Here is a 19,837-nt window from a genome sequence, read left to right on the forward strand (position 1 = left end):
TTTGTTTTTATCCATCTCCATCTGCTGAATGTCACCGCAAACTAATAACAGGGTTACACTGTAATATTAAACTTTTGTTTTTCATGTTTGTTTTTATGCAACAGTATAGACTAAAGGAAGCGTTTTATTATTTAAATCTCTTATTCGTTGGCCTTCTTGTTTCACACCTGTCCAATATGTGCATCACTGTAGGATTACATGCACTCTGTCTCTGGTGTGATTTATAGTTAATCATAGTAAAGTTTAAAAGGTTGTGCTTTTACCTGTTTTCTGTCATTTATACACCGTTGCAAAGATCCACGATCATATTAAGAGTGGTCAGTGTTTCAAATATTGAGGTCAGAGAAAGATGTAAGAAAACCTTTTAAGACAAAAGCTCATGTTTTCAGACAGCTCAGCATGGATTTCCTTATATGGTCATGTCAGTCAGGACGGGCTCTGTCTGCAGAAGCCAGGTGAGGATTAGATTTTTATAGATTAAGGGCATAAACACACTTAAAAAAAGTGCAAGAAGATAGTTTTATCCCCTAAAGTGTCACTTTAAGTCTTTAAGGGATAAAATCAGGCAAAATGAAGATTTCCCACATCATTTCAGTTCAACTTGATCATTTAAGTGAAAGACGTTTCTATTTATATGTGTGTTGCTACCAAAAAGAGGTTATTAAAATTTACAGAAGTTAACCTTTCGCTTATTTGTGTAGAGTGAGTAAAAAAGACGGATTTTAATATTAAAACACATCAGGCTTGCTGTTTTTTTATTGCCCTCTCCTAGTACTGGTCTCCTGTCAGCTCTGCAATGCAACTGATATTAAAACAAAAGCAAGTCTAAGTGTAAAGTCATAACGAATGGGTGTAAGCAAACTCATATCCGAGTGCATTCCTTCTGACACTGCACCGTCTCCACCCCAAACACCACACTTCACTCAGCCGTTCACAGCTCACACATTTGCACACGTATGCATTTTTGTTTTCGTCTCTCGCTGTCTGTCTGACACACACACACACACACACACACACACACACACACACACACACACACACACACACACACACACACACACACACACACACACACACACACACACTTCCTGTCTCTCTGTCTCTCTGTTTTCCTTTAGCAACTCCTGACAGGTGGTCCTGCGGGGCCCATCTCAGCTGGCAGTAGGCTACATCTACCACTAAAACCTCTCCATCTGGGTCAAGTCAGAGAATAACAGGCCTCTGAGGAAGAGGGAGACAAAAGATACATGGACTTACACACACATACACACACACACAAACACAGACACTGATTTGAAATCAGTATGCATGAATTATTTATGCATCAGCGTTGTGAATGCATGCGCGCATCATGACAGGTGTCTCCGAGTCTTAGTGTCACGTCGCTCGGCGTCCTTTATGTCAGCATGTGTCGTGCATTTGTGAGTCTACATGTGCGCATACAGTTGTGATAAAATCTGGAGCCTGGTGTCTCTTCACAGCAGCCTAATTACACAGGATGGCAGGCGGCGGTGGCAGCGTTTAGACCATTTTCACACTCCGAATGAGTCCCCTGAAATTGTTGCACACTTTCTTTCCTTCCTTCCCAAAGACAGTTTGAATTAATAGAGCTATGGTGACGCAACACAGTAAAAACAGTTGAATAGCAGTCACAAAAGCATTGCCAAAAAATAAAAAATGAAAGACGCATTTAAAGAAAACGGAAGAAGAAAATGTCCGTGAATTGAATGAAGTTACCCTCCAAGCTGGTAGCAGCCTCAAAGAAATGTGTAAAGAAATAGAAGCTGCGTTTCCATTTTATGGCTTCTCTAATAAAAACAAAAATCAGTGGAAGACAGACAAATCCTGGCAGCACTTTTTAATGTGTTTGTCTTGATAAAGAGGATTTAGTGCAGTACAAGACACAAAGGTGGATGATGTTAGTCAACGTAAGAGCTTCTTCTGTAAAGTCAGTCGTTCTAGTTTGTTCTTATCAGTTATCAGAGATATTACAGTATATGACTGATGGATATCCATCTGTTGATACAAAACCTTAATTGAGGATGAAACAAAAGAAGCACTGCTGTGCATCTCTATGCTGATGTTTGAATTTTCCTTTTATGTCAGTGCATGGGAATAATTCAGGAGTAGGTTAGAGACATTGGAGAAATGTCTCTCCACTATTACGTTAATATTATTTGCATATATATTTAAATGAAACACAACTGCCACGGTCTTAAAGTACCTTAGAGAAACAGAATTACTATTAACGTTTATTCCCTTTGTTCTTGCCTCCTTTACAGGCAGCAGTGTGATTGCTTGAGTGCATTTTGCATGAATTAGAAAAAGGGTCTTGCACTCAAAGAAGAAAGCTCACTACAGCGTAAGACAATTCAGGCTGTTGCAGGTGCTTTGCCTTGTATAACCATAGTATTATAGCGCTTGCATCAAATTAAACATAATTGTTTTAAGACATAAAGGAAACAGCTAACTCACCGCAGACTGGGACATGCAATAGTCCTGCAAATGTTAAGGAAATTTACGAAGTTTAGTATATTGGTGTTAAACTATCAGCTACAGGGAAACAAAACAGCCAATATTTTAAGATCTGGTTTAAATTTGGATGTAATAATATGGGACAGTCTGTTGATTCAATAACTGCAGAGATCTAAACCTCCTGTGGCATTAACATCAGCATAAAAACTGTGCGCCAGGAGCTTCATGGCATGAGTTTCCATGGCTGAGAAGCATGTTTATGTGGCCCACTGCTTTTGTCCATATGGTGTATGTTTCCCTTTGAACGTAATTGCAGTTTAGCTGAATGGGAATGTAATTTCAGGAGACTATACAGCAACTTTATGCTTACAGTATAATCCAGAAACGCCAGAGCTGTGAAGTAGCGGCTGTGGCCATGCCGCAATATCAGCTCACTCAGCTGTGAAATATGGCTGACATTATTGTGTGCAAACCACAATTACGTCTCAAGTCTATGACAAGTGACCACAGAGCACTAGTTGTTCAGTCAACTGTGGAATTTGAACTGGTGGACCCTGCCTCTAATGCCTCTATTTGCCCAAAACACAATCGCTGCAATGTCACACATAGTTCTAACCGTTTGCAATAGAAAGAGATTGGCACCAGTGGAGGGAGAAGAGAGAGGAGCCTATTTGTGCTGCTTAACAATAGCTGAAAGAAGAGCACAACCGTCATTTTGTATGTGTGGTCATGCGTTGAATGGCAAGAGCAAAGTTCTCATCAGCTATGATTTTATTATTATTGTGTGATCTCGGCGAGCCATTTCGGTTTTATTTTGGTACTGGACAGGATTACAAGACACAGAAAAGAGGCTTTCTTCCTTTTTATTTTCAGTCCAGTGTGTGCACCTCGTTGTGTTCATACCTCAGTGTTTGTGAAAACAGAGGTGTGTTGGCAGACACAGTGCGCGTTTCTATGTTATATCACAGGATTACATATAAACAGCATGCCATTTCAGGAACATTTAACACCTCGCGTCTGCACAGTTTAAGTTTTGCTATGCGAAATGACACGTGTAAAGGTTAGCGTGATGCAAAATGACTTGACGTGTTATTTGATATCAGGGCGTGTGTTTAGATATTACCCTGTGGAAATGGTAGTGGGCGTTTTTCAAATGGTGGTTCGTGGATTTAGACAGAATTGAAGCATTTTTAGTGCACCACTGCCTGTTTTCACTGACTGTTACAGTTTTCTAAGCTTGATGTGCCTGCTGTGCCCGGTCAAGGTTGAGAATGTAAGATTAGATAAGAGCTTCATTGTGGGAGGAATTTCCAGAACATTTTACTTTTCATTATTTGCTTTTTTTCCATAAGTAATGGTACATTTCTTTATAGTTTTTACCTTCTATACAAACAAGCAGCTATTGTCAAACTATTCTCTTTGATGTTGTTTGAAGCTTTTTATTTATTTATTGGCATATATGGCGGGGATGCTGCTGAAGAAAAATGGGACATCCTTATTGCATTTCTTATCATGTGTATCACAGAAGCATGTTGCAACACGCTTCGATAGACTTTATATTTATTTATTGCCGCTTTTAAACTACAGCTGTGGCAGTTATGCAACATCAAACTCTACAAATTAATTTTATACAGATAATAAAACATCTCTTATTATTCTTGTTTTCTGCAGATGGCCAAAGTTCTCACCCACATCACAACAAAAGTCCTCTCTTGAAAACACATCAACCTCTTTAGGGTTTGGAACCGAGATTAAGGCAAACCAGATGGAAAAGTAGCAGCAAAACAATCTGTGACTGGAAAAGATTTGTTAACAGATGCAACACATAAAACATGAGCAGTTAAACATACTGCAGGACCCCACCTGCCTTTACTCCTGACATGACTTTAGCTTACATTGAACTGACATCCAGCAACACTAACTAACTAAACTGAGGGAGGTTCAGCTTCTCTGTTTAGAGTGCTGTTCCCACAACCTGGACTGGACAAGCAGTAGAGGATGGATGGATGGACGGACGGACGGACGGATGGATGGATGGACGGATGGAAAAGGTTGAAATTAAATTGAATGAAGTCAATGAAAAGCGACAGCCTGTCTTATATGATGTTTTTCTTTTAAAGGTGGGCTCACTGATATGTTACCAATGCCAAAACCTGCTATATATAGTGAACATTCGGATGTAAGACAGACGAGCCCTTATCTTAAATTTTTAGATGTATCTCAACAGCTGTTCTTCCAGTCTGCTGTAAACCTGGCAGGTTTATTGATGGGTACCCGAGCAAGCGAATTTGAGATCACTGCAGTGTGAATTGTAATGACTTGGCTGAATTTATGAAATTCCCCAAAGGCTAAAAACTAAAGTTTATATGGACAAATAAAATCTGGAGTGGCAATAAATTCACCAAAGACGAGCTTTACTGCTGTTTTCAATAAACTCTCTCTCTTTGCAAAACCTGGCTTATCAGCATGACATATAAAACTTGTGTGCAGATGATGATTAAACACAAAATGACATTAATAAACTCTAGATTATAAGCTTTGTATGAAAACAATAATGTGTTTGTTTGCCTGCTTGGCAAAGAAACTGTCAGTTGAGTAGTGTGTGTGTGTGTGTGTGTGTGTGTGTGTGTGTGTGTGTGTTCAGATGGTTATAGGAACACCAGATGGTGTTGATATCTGGATTTATTTATTTATTTATTTTCATGGATGCGATGCCTAATCCTTTTTAGGTGAGCTGGTATTTGCTAATATTCAACAACAACGTTTCTGAAGTTGTGGGTCATTCCATCTCAAATTAGCCATTTATTTCCTGCTCAACTGTTTCCGATTTGCAAAAAATGTCATGGTAGAAAATTTGAGTGTTTGTAATAATTGCTGTGAACTTTCCAACCATTTTTTTGGCTGGAAAACAAAGATATTGAAATCTGCAGCGATGATAAAAGCCGGGAAATTTCACTGGTAAAAAAACAACCAAAAAAACAGGATCTGTAATTTAGGACAGACATATTAAAAAAAGTCTGAGCAATGTTGTGTTAAAATATGACAAAAAAGTCCAGCACTCCTGCAAATTTGAGCACATGCTACTAAAAAACACTCCTCGCAAAAGACAATTACTGACCATTTCTAAATGATATGTAGCTGAATCTCACAATACTGCAAAATACAGCATGTAGAATATTTTTTTATTTATGAAATTGTTATTCACAAAAATCATTCAATTTTCATGCTGGATTTAACAAATACAACAAATTGCACCATAAAGACCAAAATTAATAAACAGTCAAATCCAAATAGACCAAAATACTTTCCAGATGGTACTCTAGTTACAATTCAGAAAACAATTTTTTAAAATATATGTGCATACTTTTCATTTTCAACACATGAATCGCTCCATCTCAAATCATCAGATTTTGAGATTATTTTCTGTTAAACCATGTCTGGTTTTCCTAAAGTTTTTATGATCTAAAGTTTGGACACATGCAATAATTGCAATGAAACTTTAAAATAAATATATCTTGAAAAAGTTTTGCTAAATGAAGCTAAAATTTCACAACAATCATTAAATACATGTTCAAATTTTCTATTGTAATCTTTTATGCAAACCTGAGATGGTCGAGCAGAAGGCTTAGTAACATTAATGATAATTTTGCACATATCTACATGTGGACAAAAATAGAAAAACTAATTTTCACACAATGGCGAAGCTGTGCAGTCACATTATCACCTCTCAGCAGAGATATAAATATCTGCCATGAAGTATTTATAATAAAGACAAACCAAACTTTGCAGTTTCTCATTATTGTGCTTTTGTTTCTCATCGCCAATTGACAAAGTAAAGATTTAATTAAAGCTGGCCTTACAGCAGGATGGATTTTTAAATTACTGCCTGGCATCATATACCTGTGAGTCTCGTTCATATCTGTAAGCTTTAAGTTGGACTACTTATAGCTTATAAAGGCTCAAAAGGAAAAACCCCCACATCTAAACCAATCCCTGCTTACAACAGAGCCAGGAACAGAGGCTGCTAATGGGCTAATTTCACTCTTAATGAGAGGATTAATTTGTCCATTATGGTCTGTGTGAAAAAACAAAAAAAGCTCAACAACTGGAAGGCAAAACTGAGCGGACAAACCCACCGTTTTAGCCTGTGCACAACATTTTAATCGTTTAATTAAATGGATGATAAGAAACTGCACTCACAAACTATGCAGTTTTGATTCTGTTATGTTGTTGTGGTTATTATAAATCTTCATTGCACTGATGTCTGTTTCCCCATTACAATCAGTCACTGTGTCGCTTCTTTCTCTCCCTCGCTCTCTCTTCCTCCCCCTTTCATCTGCTACAGGCAGTAATATTTATGGGCTGTCAGGGTCACAGCCTGTCACAGAGAGCACCTCATAAAACCTTTCACCGATGTCCTGCTGGCCCGGCGGTAGTTATGTGATCGTAATGGAAAGTCTACAGCTATGATGTGTATGTTCTCTTAGTGATTTGTGTGCATCGTTAGCTAGATATTTGGAGATGTGGAACGCATTGATATGTGTTCATATAAGGGAAGCGACTGCCCTCATGACCATATTTGAGGTCTGTGTGCAAGTGTTGCAAGAAAACAACAGTGCAGAGTGCTGGAAAATTTCCCTTGGACTCCTAAATTCATCCCCAGGAAGGCCATTAACATGTCACTGAAATGTTGCTGTAGATCACACACACATACAGCCTTTCTATATGCGGGTATACGCATGCATTTGTGAAATAAAGCTATACTGAAGTTCAGCAAGCAGGGACATCAAATCCTGAAACTGCTCACACGCATGTCTAACTTTTACAGTTTTATTCACAGTCATTTTATTTGGTATTATTTTTACTCTACCCTGACAAACTGTAGGAAAATCTTTATTCATGAAGGTTTTGCTCAAATGCCAGCTGTTTCACTGTCTGCTCTGCCTGTTTATATGCGGTTTATATACATATTGCTGCTGATTGGTTGCTTGTTTAGCAAACAACAAAACATACCTGAAAACCAGCACGTTTTCCACCGTTTTCAGGAAAAATGACATTCATCCTGCAAACTTCTGCAAAACCCTACTCTTCAGGCTGAACGTGCTACTGCATAATCTGATCTGCGCTCACGTTTTGAATTTAAAACATGCGACTATGGTATAAATAAGCTGTTATAAATGATTTTGTTGCTTTCCAAGGATCACTTAATCAGTTATTCGCCCAGTTCTCTTGCTTCTTCTTTGTTTAAATATTCACGCACTATATTAAGATGTGTCAGACTTGAATCAAAACCCTTAGACTGGGAGAAGAATTGTTTGCCGTGGGGTTTATTTGGAAACTACGAGTGGTTACAAACTGTTGACAAAAGCTACAGCGATGTTTGGGTCTGAACTTAATTCCAGAAAATAACACGGTTTAGCAGTTGTTAGTAATTCAAACCTTCTCCCGTTTTCAGACTTTATCTTTCACGCAGCATCACCAGACTGCTTTGCATGCCAGATAACTTGGGTGTGTGGTTTTGGGAGAACTTGCTGTCATTTGTCTCTATAGAGAAGTCCTCAACAAATCCACCTCACACTCTGTTAAATAAAGGTCTGCAGGGGAAATACAAAATAAGGTATTTACTTTTTTTTTTCTTTCCCTAAAGGCTGTAGAGCTTCTAAAGACAGAACAGAATTCAAGTTGTAGAACATAAACTCCTTTTTAGTTTCTAAAACTGAATATCAATGAAACTGCCCGGTATAGTACAGTATGTGCGTGCTCATGATACAGCGCTAGCCTGTTAGGAGTTGCAGAAACATTGTTAAATGGTGCAAAAAATGTGGGGAAAGGACATAATGGCTGGGTCTAATCTTTAAAGATCAAATGTGAATGCTTGTTTTTTATTGTCAGAAGTCTGTAAAAGCAGGCAGCAGAGGGATTATTATCACTTCCCTTGGATGAGGCCGGGAAATAAAGCTATAGCTGCAGACTGTCAACGTAAAGGTTAATGGATGCATCGGAGAGTCTCACCACGCCACAAACTGAGGTGACTATCTTTGTGCGGATGAAACGTTTGCCCTCGCGGACACCTCTGTTTAGCCACAATAGCAGTTCTCAGTTCCATAAGTGCTCGTCGAGGCTATTCTTTGTGATAATTGAAGTATTCTCAAGGAGTCCAACAGTGTTATGAGAGCTGAAAACCTGCTTAGCGTTAAGCACTCTCGGGAATGTACAACGGCTTCTCGCTTCCATTAAAAACAATGAAAAAAACGAGGCCAGCAGAGAAAAAAAAAGATTTTCTCAGCAGTAATGCAGCTTTAAAATTCTCTGGGCATACAGTATAGGTCAGGCACTTAGAGGTGTCGGGATAAACCTTTGACGAGGGTGATTTATGCATCACGATGGAAGGTAGCCATGAACTGTTCTGACAGTAACTCAATTCAAATGAAAACCCGGAAGAATTTATCCCTGTTTGTTTCACAAACTCTAACCAGGTGGTGCGTTGCTCTAATGCAACCCACTAATACATTTACATAGCATGTAATATTGCAAAATTACAGTAAGCTGATTTAGGAAATACTGAGAATAAGAAATCGGTATGATTACTGTGCTGCTTTTATACCAAAACAAGGTCAAAGTTTGACTAATCATCGGAAAGATGCGGAGAATTTTACTTTTAGCCACTTTATTAAAGAGGCATGTGAGGCCTGGGTGAACGCAATCAAACTACAGAGTTATTTATTTAGCAAACATTTGCTTGTTAGCTCTAAAATACTGCATGAAAGAAGAAGGAAAAAAAAGCTTTGCGTGGCTGTCAAAGGAGGGCTTTAAGCGAAATGCAAGCGTCAGCATGCTAACGTGGTCACAATGACAGTGCACAGAGAGAAAAGTCATCAGAGTCAGTGCATTCCATCCTCCGGGCACAGCGGATGTCTGTGCAAAATTGTATGGCAAACCAAACAAAAGTTGCTGAGATATTACAGTTGGGGCCAAAGTGAAGGACAGCTAAACTGCTAGCTTGGCTAAAATTCAGCTAAAAACAAATTCATGCAAAAAATGTTCACAGTTGCAGTAAAGGCAGAAGGAGTGGCATCTTTAATCATTCATTGCTCTGTGTTCCATGAGTAGGGATATATTTCTGTTGGCAACAGAGCAAAAACAGTATCCACTTCACAAAAAAGGTCAAGAGTCAGATAGTTGCGGTACACGCAGCCAAAGTCCGTGACACGGTGAAGCACTCAGACACACTACTACCACTCTACATCCCTACTCCAACCCTGTGTGCTCTCACTGGAGGGCGACTTGCCCTTCAATTCTTATGGAAACATGAACATAAAGTAGCTGCACATGTAAGACTGTGTTAGCCCCTGACACCTCACAAGTGCAGTGACCGTTTCACCACAAGACTGCTGGGCCTCTCTATTATTTAAACCCTTTCATGCTACAGTTCAGACCAGAAGAGTCACTACAGTGTAAATACTTCTTCATTTTTATGAATGAACAAGACGAACTAAAGTCTGTCAGCAGGTGCTATACCAGACTAGATCTATGCCTTTAGATCCACATTTTGGGGAATGTATTTAGTATTTACTTTTGAAGAAAGTTAACCATATTTTTTTTAAAAAGCACCAGATTTACTTCCTGAGAATTTATTTTTGTTTCATTTGTGTGCTTTATCGTGGCTTCAACATTGTCACTGGCAGTTCATTGCTGCATAATTACAGTCCCACTGAGCTACACGTGCCTTTTCATATATGCAAAACTGCATACACTCTCATTTTACAGTACTTCTTATTACCAAATAAACTCCTGAGTATGTGTAAGGATTTAATTTTGGATATTGCTCCATTTGAATGAACAAAGATTTTGTGAATTAAAAAAAAAAAACAAGTAACCCCTAGCTTATTTGTCTTAAAATAATATCTTTCCATTTTCTTATGTTGTTATTTTAATTTTAACACAATTAGTTTAGTGTATAGTGCAGCAGTTTTTTTTTTACACATTTGCTTTGTGAGCCATTTAATCTAGTGTAAAATTTCCAAATCAAACATGTGGAGCTGCCTGCTGTGGTGATCCCTTGAGTCAAGCGAGCAGCTGAAAGTAGCTTCTTTGTAATGCATGCATTTTTTGCATTTATATTTAAGCAGTCACGCAGGTTTATATAGTGGTCCCTAATCCCGTGGCAACTGCCTGCAGAGTGGTAGTGGCCCTGAGAAATATCTGACCCAAACAGTCTACATGCCTAACTATGCTTGGGCAAGATACTGGAACCCAAACTGCTCTTCAATGTATTCATGTGACCATGAATGGGTGAATGAGGCATGTTGTATAAACTGCCTTATGTGCTCGTGTAGAATAGAAAAGATGTATATAAGAAAAGGTCTGCGGTCGACTGCAGATGCTCATGACCAAAGCAATCACAAGGAGACTCCCTGGGCGCTGTCAGCAACCACTCACCAACCAGTTAGAGAATACACACTTTTTCCTAGCAAATGAAGGTTGCCAGGGAGTCACTGCCCAGTCTCTAGGTGTCTGTGAGAGAGTCTGAAAGTAAATCCCTCGTAGCACTAACTTCAGAGCGACACTAACCTTCTTGCTTAGCCAAGAGCAGATTATTACATAAAACAGCAGTGTGATTAAATATGATGAAGTGCTTAGTGGGCAGGAAGCTCACTGATAAAAAAGTAACTATGTATTAAAAATTCATGTGCTGTGGGTACTGTATGCATTTACACTAAAAACAAACTATCAACAAAGCGACAATAGCTATAAAAGTTGAGACATTTTGAGACAAACACTCTTTGGCGCAGACTATCACACTGTTGTTTTCTGACGGGGCAAACAAGGACTTGCTGCCCTCTAAGTCATTCTCTGTCTTTCCGCCTCTCTCTCTAAACACATAATCCATCACAGTCACAAAAAGCAGAAGACTGCAGGTAGTCTTGTCTGTCTCCTTGCTCTGAGTGATGTGGAGTAAATCTGCCATGGCTTTAATGCAATAGGCTGGAGTGAGCGAGAAAAGTCGATAGAAAATGTTTATTGCTTGTTTTAGATAAGGTGGACGAGGGGGATTTCCCTCAAACGTGGACGCCGTATGTTTCTCATTCGGCTGAGCGCATTATTTGAATAAATCTTTTGCGTGGCATTTAGATGAGAGGCTAAGGCTAGGAAGAATTTTTCATTCAACACATTTCACGTCTCCACAATAGTGCACCTGTTTTTCCATTCTGACATACAAACGTCCCATCTCCAACCACCCAAGCATTGCACTCAGCGTCACACACTGACTTTACTGCAACGTGTCAGAGCTGAAGAGAACACACAAGCTTTTCTTTCTCTGTCTCTTTCATGTTTTTTGCCTCATACGTGGCTTTTTTTTAGTACTTATTATATCTGTGATAAATACAAAGAGCTTTTTAACAGCTAAAAAGCTGCTAACTAACACATGACAATTTTATCAAAAAATAACGTGAGGAGATAGAAATCATTCTTGCTAATAGTAGAACTGCCTTATTTATTTGTAGTATAGAGTCAGCAAGGTGCTGGAAACACTGCTTTTGGTCTATATTGAGATGATAGTGTTGCACAGTTGCTGCAGATTTGTCAGCTACACATCCATGATATGGATCTCCTGTTCCGCGATACATCACAGGTGCTCTATTAGACTGAGATCTGGTGACTGTGGAGGCCGTTTGAGTACAGTGAACTCTTTTTCAGATGACTGAGCTTTGTGACACGGTGCTGGAAGTTGCGATCAGAAGATGGGCGCACGGTGCCACCGTGCTCATAAATTGATGGATATGGACAATTCTCAGGTAGGCTGAAGCATTTAAATGACACTCAGCTGGTATTAAAGGGCCCAAAGTGTAAAAATATCACCCACACCATTAAGCCACCATCACCAGCCTCAACCACTGATACAAGGCAGGATGGATCCTTTCCATCCTTTCATTACGTTTACTCCAAATTATGACCTCAGATCCAAATGTCCCACCAAAAATCAAGACTCATCTGACCTGGCGATGTTTTCCAGTCTTCCATTGTTCAATTTTGGTGATTGTAAAGGAAAATACTCACTTCAGCCGGTCTTGATCATATCCAAATGCCTAAATGCATTAAGATGCTTGTGTGTAGCTGATTAGATATTTGTGTTAAGGAGTGGTTGAACAGGTCTATGTAATAAAGTGATTGTACACTTGGAGCCTTTGGCCTGTTTGCACTTACGCCCCTAAATAAAGTAATACCCAGCCCATGTTTGGTAATGCAATACCATCACATCACTGCACTCCTTAAATTTCTTGTAATCTTGTTTCAGCCTCTTCATTCTGTCACTACACCTCACTATGTGGTGGATACTTCGTAGCAAGTTGGAGGAAACTGCCACCAAGTATACTTCTACATTTTCTCTGTTGGAATCCAAATAGCTGTGATTTTAATGCCACTTCATTTCTCATTACTTTGCTTTAATTTTTAAAAGCTAATTTCCATTATTGGCAGGGCTTGCTTTTGTGATGAGAAAGTACATACGCTGTAATTGGAACTAGAAAACATTGTGTTAATGTAGTTAAGATGGTCCCCAGTCCTGGACACAAATACAGAATTAAAAGGATTTAGTGTTTATGCTTGGCCCTGAGTGTTTCACTCATTTACATTAGCTTAAAGTAGAATCAACTAACATTGAAACATAAAGAAGTTTTATCTTGTGTCTGTGTAGACAAACAGGAGTTGGGGTTAGCACTTGCAGGGTCAGTTGATGGTAGGAGAGACCATCAAAACCAAATGATTTTGAGGTGTGTTTTATATACTATAATGTCTAATGCATCTTCTTTTGCCCAATCAACTGTTCAACACTAAAAGATAATCATTTTGCAGATATATTTTCTCCAAATACAGATTAATCTTCTGTTTTCTGAATTGTTTCGCAAAGCAAAATCCAAAACTTCCCAGGTCATTTAATTGTCCCCTGGACCTTGTGTTCAGAGACCAATCTGGCAGAAGTCAGCTTAGAAACCCAAGCATTTAACAGATATGCCTAAACAGTCTGGAGAACGTCCAGTCATTACGAATCACGATGCAGAGCATGACCACCCACAGTTGGCAGATGGGATGGTGCATTGTTGCCAGGCCTGAGCTTGTCCAGCCGGTGTATTAGTCACCTGCCAGTCATCACTGGGTCCAGGCCAGAAACAGAAAAGCTCGCCTGTCAGAACTGAACATTGGATGCTACAGTAACAGTCTTAAAAACAAGAAATTACTGGACCACCTCCCTCAAGACAGAAAGCAGCAACCATGAACTGACACCCCTGTACACTAGCATGCACAGATTATTCCAGTAAATTGGCCACGCTTTTTAAGAAAACAGACATAAGAGGATTTAACTCTTTTACAGAGCACAAAGTGTGACTGATTTCTATGAACACCTCAGTGATGGAAGATGGAGGGGAGGGAAATGTGAAGAGAGGATGCTGATATAAGCAGCGGGGAAGCAAGGTGATAAAACCAAAGGGTGAGAGACAAGTATGCGGAGGATGAGGGGTGCAGGTGATCTGGGTAAAGCTGCAGAAATGAGATGAGATTATTTATGGCATTAAGGGAGTATGAAATAGAATTGGACAGGGCTTCTAGCATGAGCCGTACCCCAAACCTGATCTCGACTTTAAAGGACAGAAAGTCGTCAATCATAAATAAACCTGCATGTCTTAAAGGAGAGGAAAGAAGGATTTTTGCTATGCACTGTATCACGCGTACAGGTAACGGGGAATGAGGCCTACAGCAAGAACGCGACAGTCATCTAATAGTTTCTAAAGTCTTCAAAGGAAACTTAAAATTCAGAGGTAAGGCAATACTGCAGGATCTGTGTGCATCTTTAAAAATACAGAGTTATTTAGCTACATTTAAAAATACCACTCACAATCCTAAGAATAACCACTTACAGTTTTAAAATGCGACTCCATTTAGAACATTTCTCTTAACTTAGCTAAGAGGAGCGTTTGGGTGTCTGCAGTGTGGAAACAGAAGTGACACCTTCTGAGAAGAGTTTGGAGTGATTGTTGGCGATGATGAATAATACATTGTCTGAATGATGAGTCAGAAAAGACTATTATTTGGATTGGATTTGAGCATTTGAAAAGATTTGACATCTAATTATTTCCCTCTTGTCTTTGTTAGGGGTGCGACCAACAACAAAAAAGGTGGCATTTATTTTCATTGTAGAAATTTACAATTTCATCCATTTTCGAAAACAACAGAATGAGTTTTACATTTATCTTCTTCTTAAGTGTGAAACTCCACTCGTGGCACTGAGATAAATTCGTGCACCTCTCCTCTGATGCCGTCGTCTGAGTTCAGAAAGACAAAGGTTTGGATTGAGTCACACAGTAGAGCATTTATTTTTTATTTTATTTTATCTTTATTTTTTATCTGCACAGGCTTTGACAGGGAAAGTGAAAAGAGCTAAGACTTCTAACTGACTTTGGTCGTGATGTTTTCAGGTCAGCGGCTGTGAAAACGCAACGCGCGGGGTTGTTCGACACAACCGTGCGCACATGCGCTAAAGTTGAAACTGTGTTCTCCGACAGCCCCAGTTTCTACAGCTGCTGCAAAGCCACAAAGCGCTACCAGCAAGAAGGTGTGGAGTCACCGGCTCTGTCACAATGTACTAACAGGTTGAGATGACAGCGTTAAGCATCTTTTTGGCGCCTTCAGCGACAACGCTAAATATGTGAGGATGTTTTATTAGCTGATAAACAGCGGTTTGCAAATTGTTTGCAATATAAACATGGATGAGATTGCTAACACAGCCTTGCAGACCTTCAGTTTTTCAGTTGCTGGGGTAATCTGGAGAAATTCATACACGCAAACTGTTCACAACAACATCTCAGTAGGGTTGAAATTTATTTCTAGCCACTCTGTTACAGACAGAATTCCAGCAGAGTGCTTCCTCTCATATTTCTTGCAAAGGTTCCAGTTTTGTTATGCCTCCAGTCTCAGCAGCGTGCAGAGGGTATGGCACGACACCCCAAATTATTCTTTCTTTGCCACTACTAAAGCCTCCTAAATCAAGACATTTCTCAATCATGCTTGATAGATGGTGTCAAGCACTCCTGCAGCACCTTTAACTGGCTGTACTTCTCACAAAAGTTGTTATTAGTCACCCAAACATCAAACCTATACCCATCAGTCCTTCAGTATCTGTGTACTTTTAACCATCTCAATCTTTTCCTTTCAGTGGCTTTTTTTTTCTCCGCTGCAACTCTGCCTAGAAGGTTGGCACTGAGACCGGTGTTTTGCAGGTACCATTTAGGACCTGTGATGTGTGTGTTTCTCAAAACACACACATCACAGACTCTGTGTGTACTTTGTCCTTTTTCTCAGCTGTGCACCACGGCCTCCCACCTATCCTTCTATTCTGGTTTAGGCCAGAGTGCTTTTCTGTAAAGGGTAACACAAACTTGTATGAATTCTTATTTCTTTGGAGTTTTCCAGTATGGAGCTGCCTTTTGGAAAAAAGGAAAAATAAAAACACCTTTTTTCCCCATTTTCAGATTATTATCTGAGCCACAGAGGTTGGTGCTCCAGACATTGAACTTACAAATGTTTTGCTTTTTAAAAAAATCAGCAACACAGTTTCCATCTGTGCAAATGTGATCAGTCACAGTTTTAACGAGACACACTTGCATTTGTGCCGCTGGAATACAAACCTGATTATTGTTGTATTCCTATGTACATGTTCCATTAAAGATAATTATGATTTATAATTTCATTACTCATGAATCAAATATTAACTAATCTTTTTCTTTAAAGAAAAACAAGGATCTTCAATGCATAATGTCAATTTTTCTAATGTTGCAATAGCAGTAAACAAACAAAACACTCGCTCCAGCTTTAGGATGCAAACATTCAGTTATATGTAGTCGTCACAGTAAAATAGATAAATAGTGAAACGGGGACAATTTACAACACTAACACGAATGTGTTAGTAGCTGGGAAAAGCAACAGGAGGATAAAAAAAAGCAGCACTCCAAAATAACAGCAGAGGAGCCGTGTCTGCGGTTCGGAAGGTTTGGCTTTATAAGATGAGATTTGTTTTGTAGTCATTTCTGGTTTCTGCTTCTGTCCTGGACCAGAGATCCTCCACGCTCAGCCATACAGAGCCAGGTGAGGGAAAGACAGTGTGTTACAAAGCTAGCAGGTATTTTTTCTGACCACAGAACAATTTGCACTACAACGTTTGGAGGAATCATTTTGTTTCAAAGCTGCCCTTTACAGCATCAAAGTGAATATTTCATGGTTTTTGAGTTTTTTGAGAGTTTATGATTCTTTTTAGTTTTGAGGACTCATTTGTGTTTGAGCAACATTGTTTGTGTTTTGGGGTACGTTTGCCTTATTAGCTTATTATAAGTTAAGTAGCTTATTATTAAAGTCTTGTGTTTTGGGTTATCTTTGGTTTGGGGTTCTGTGTGGGGGTTTGGTTGGAATTTAATTTTCTGTTTGTCTTTGTTTGTGTCTGTCATTCACAGTTTTCTCATCTCTCTCTTTCCATGTCTCATGTTCAGTCTATCTTTTTGTCTGCCTGCTTTCTTGGGTTAGATTCTGATTTTAGCTTGAAAGGCTCCATTTTCCTCCATGCCGTGTACCTTTTCTTCCTGTCCCTGCCATCACTGATTGCTTGGTTGTTTTCAGCTGTTTCTTGGTGTATTTCCTGTCTCCCACATTCTGCATTTGGGTGCACGAGTATATTCAAAACCCACTTGCCGACATTTTTTAAGAACAAAAGTGCCAAGAAGTATTGTTATATGAAACTAAAAAGCTTTTTTATTTATACTTTATTTCATTTTTATGATTGTATTCAACTGTTTATATATTATTTTATGCATATCATACTTTTCAAAGTATACTCAACCATTGTAAACTTGAGTGTTTACAACTTTCTGAAACTCAGCACTACTTTTCATGAATTCAAAATAAGTCTGGTTCACTTACAAAAAAGTGTAATTCTCTGACAAGGTTGTGATGTGTTTACTTTTCTACATGTGTTGATCCTGACAGGAGAGGACATTCTGTAACCATTATCACAATAAAAGACTCCCCCTAAGAAACTATTTCTTTGTTCAGAGTTGTCAGGTTAGCGGCTCAGTGTGGGCGTTCAGAGGACACTCACCACAAGAGAGAGCGGCCTCTTCCATGACACCACTCCAATAAGACCAGAGAGCAGAACCTAGAGGAGAAAAAATACAGATACTCTAAGAGTGGATACTCAGACGTATATGAAATCAAAGCACATATAAGAACCACTGATGGAGGTGATGGGACAGTAATAAATGTGGTCACACTGTTTAGATTATTTTACAACAGCTTCCAACAAAGCTCAGGCACAATAACAGACATTAACTCTCTGCGTGTTTTAGTGTTTTGAAACATAATGAGCTTTTCTGTGCACAAATGTGATGCCACACTTTGAAAAATCTGAATTTCAAAAGCTATTCTAATTTGTTTCTGGCTTCAAGCGTGACTCACTCAGTTCTCCACACAGGAAACTGCGCTCTTACTGTTCATTTGATTGAGCTGCTGTCAGCGGTTGAAATAAGCTGAAAAGGTTGTTTGCTTTCACTATAACTTCAATAAAACTTTGACGGATGTTTTGTTTTACGAAAATGTATTTGAGCCTATTTTTGGCCGGTGAACAAGAACGAGAACAAGAGGGAAAATTCAAAAAGTCATCATGCAAAAACCCACAAAGAAAAGCAACATCAAGCTTTATTAAGTGAAATTTTTAAGTGAGTTCAGGATGTTTTGCACCTCTGATCTGCAGATACAGTCTATGTCCAGTTTTTGTGGTACACCTGTGCAGTCTAAAGTCTAGACAGGCCTGGAGACAATTCCCTGTTGATAAGGAAAGCTGTTTATTGGAGGTGGTCCTGAATGTCATTATCCCCACTATTGAGCATGTGAGCTGTAACATTAGCCGCAGCTTTTAGATTATTTTACAACATCAGGCTGGCAACACTTCCAACAAAGCTTAGTAAACCCGGCATCCTGTGCAGCTGAGTCTTGTCCCGGTGAGCCGGCTCTTCTATGTTGAGCCATACATTTGTGGATTGGCTGTTTGGTTTCTCCTACATAGAGGTCAGAGCACTCCTCGCTGCACTGCGCCGAACATTGTTGTTTTAGAACAAAAGAAGCCTCTGAAGAGGTGAAATGTCTTCAAAAAGCTACAAAACTTCAGTCTCCTTCTTTTCAAGCTGTCAAGACTACAATGACCTGGATGACTGAGACCCTGAGACGCAGATTATTATTTATTTTTGCACAAAAGGGCAAGAATGTGATGTAAAGTGCACACTGCATCTAGGACAGAAAACTCTATTCACTGTTGCTTACACAATATCTGATCTGGGACAGCACGGGAGACAAAACTAGTGGTGGTGAACCCAGAATAATGTTGAAGCTAAGTGAATGCCAACCCCAACCACATGCGGGTGAAGCTTGATGCTTTAGAACAATCAGTGATGAGACATCAAGCTGGTAGCACTGAAGCTCTGTTCTACCTGTATCTGTTTCTACAGTGGACACTTTGCAGCTGAAGCACTTTTCTGTCATCGCTTTTCAGTTTCTAACTTTGGTTTTGTGAACAAAACTAAAAGAACTTGTATGTGTTTTTATTGAGAAATGCATTTCTGTCAGTGTGACTGCCATATAATGTCTGGTTCATGGTCACTGCATTTGTTCTGTTGCACGGCAACTGTGATGTCACCACACCCCCATCACCGTTTATACTGGTGCTCAGAAAACAAACCTCTGCACCAGCGCTGGTACAGGAGTAGAAGTAATGAGAACAGGAAACAAAGAAATCCTTGAGGTTTCTTTTATTTTTTCTAAGGATTTCTCTAGAAAGTCTCATCCTTTCAAACTGTTGCAGCATCTCGCTCTGTATAATCTGAGACTATCTGAGCTCCTGTGCTGATATTTCACTGAAAAAGGCCAAAACAACACTGAAGCAATGGCAACAACAGTTTAAACCAGTTTAAGATTTGCTGTTGACTGGTAATCACGCAAAAATGCGTCTCAGGCCATGCTGTGACATAAACGTAATGTGACGATTAATGTAACAAACTAGCTTCTATAGAGTAGAAATGTGACATAATGCTTTATTTTTAAAAGAATTATTAGTCATGAGTGATGCATTGCTGTTTTTGGAGCAATGACTCCAACACAGAAGCACAAAACCTTTAACAATGACCTTATTAATCTATATGTTACAGAAGTTACACTGTTCAAATCAGCACAGCTACAGAGGGGTCTCTTATAAGTTAAGCAGAGCCTCTGCTTGTGATGGATGATGATTAGATTCTTGGCTCCTACTCTCTTCATGTCAAAGTGCATT

The 19,837-nt window shown here is 39.2% G+C and overlaps 1 protein-coding gene across 2 annotated transcripts in view; it reads right to left on the minus strand.

Moving 5' to 3' along the window:
• fam189a1 (family with sequence similarity 189 member A1) overlaps positions 1-19,837 on the minus strand; it is a 108,836-nt gene that overhangs the window by 41,147 nt on the left and 47,852 nt on the right. For both annotated transcript variants that reach the window (XM_031748724.2, XM_039610067.1), the window contains exon 2: positions 17,618-17,674. In XM_031748724.2, coding sequence (XP_031604584.1) covers positions 17,618-17,674 — 57 coding nt within the window. The remainder of the gene's footprint in view (positions 1-17,617; positions 17,675-19,837) is intronic.

The sequence above is a fragment of the Oreochromis aureus genome, linkage group 1, assembly GCF_013358895.1.
Source record: "Oreochromis aureus strain Israel breed Guangdong linkage group 1, ZZ_aureus, whole genome shotgun sequence".
Lineage (NCBI taxonomy): Eukaryota > Metazoa > Chordata > Actinopteri > Cichliformes > Cichlidae > Oreochromis > Oreochromis aureus.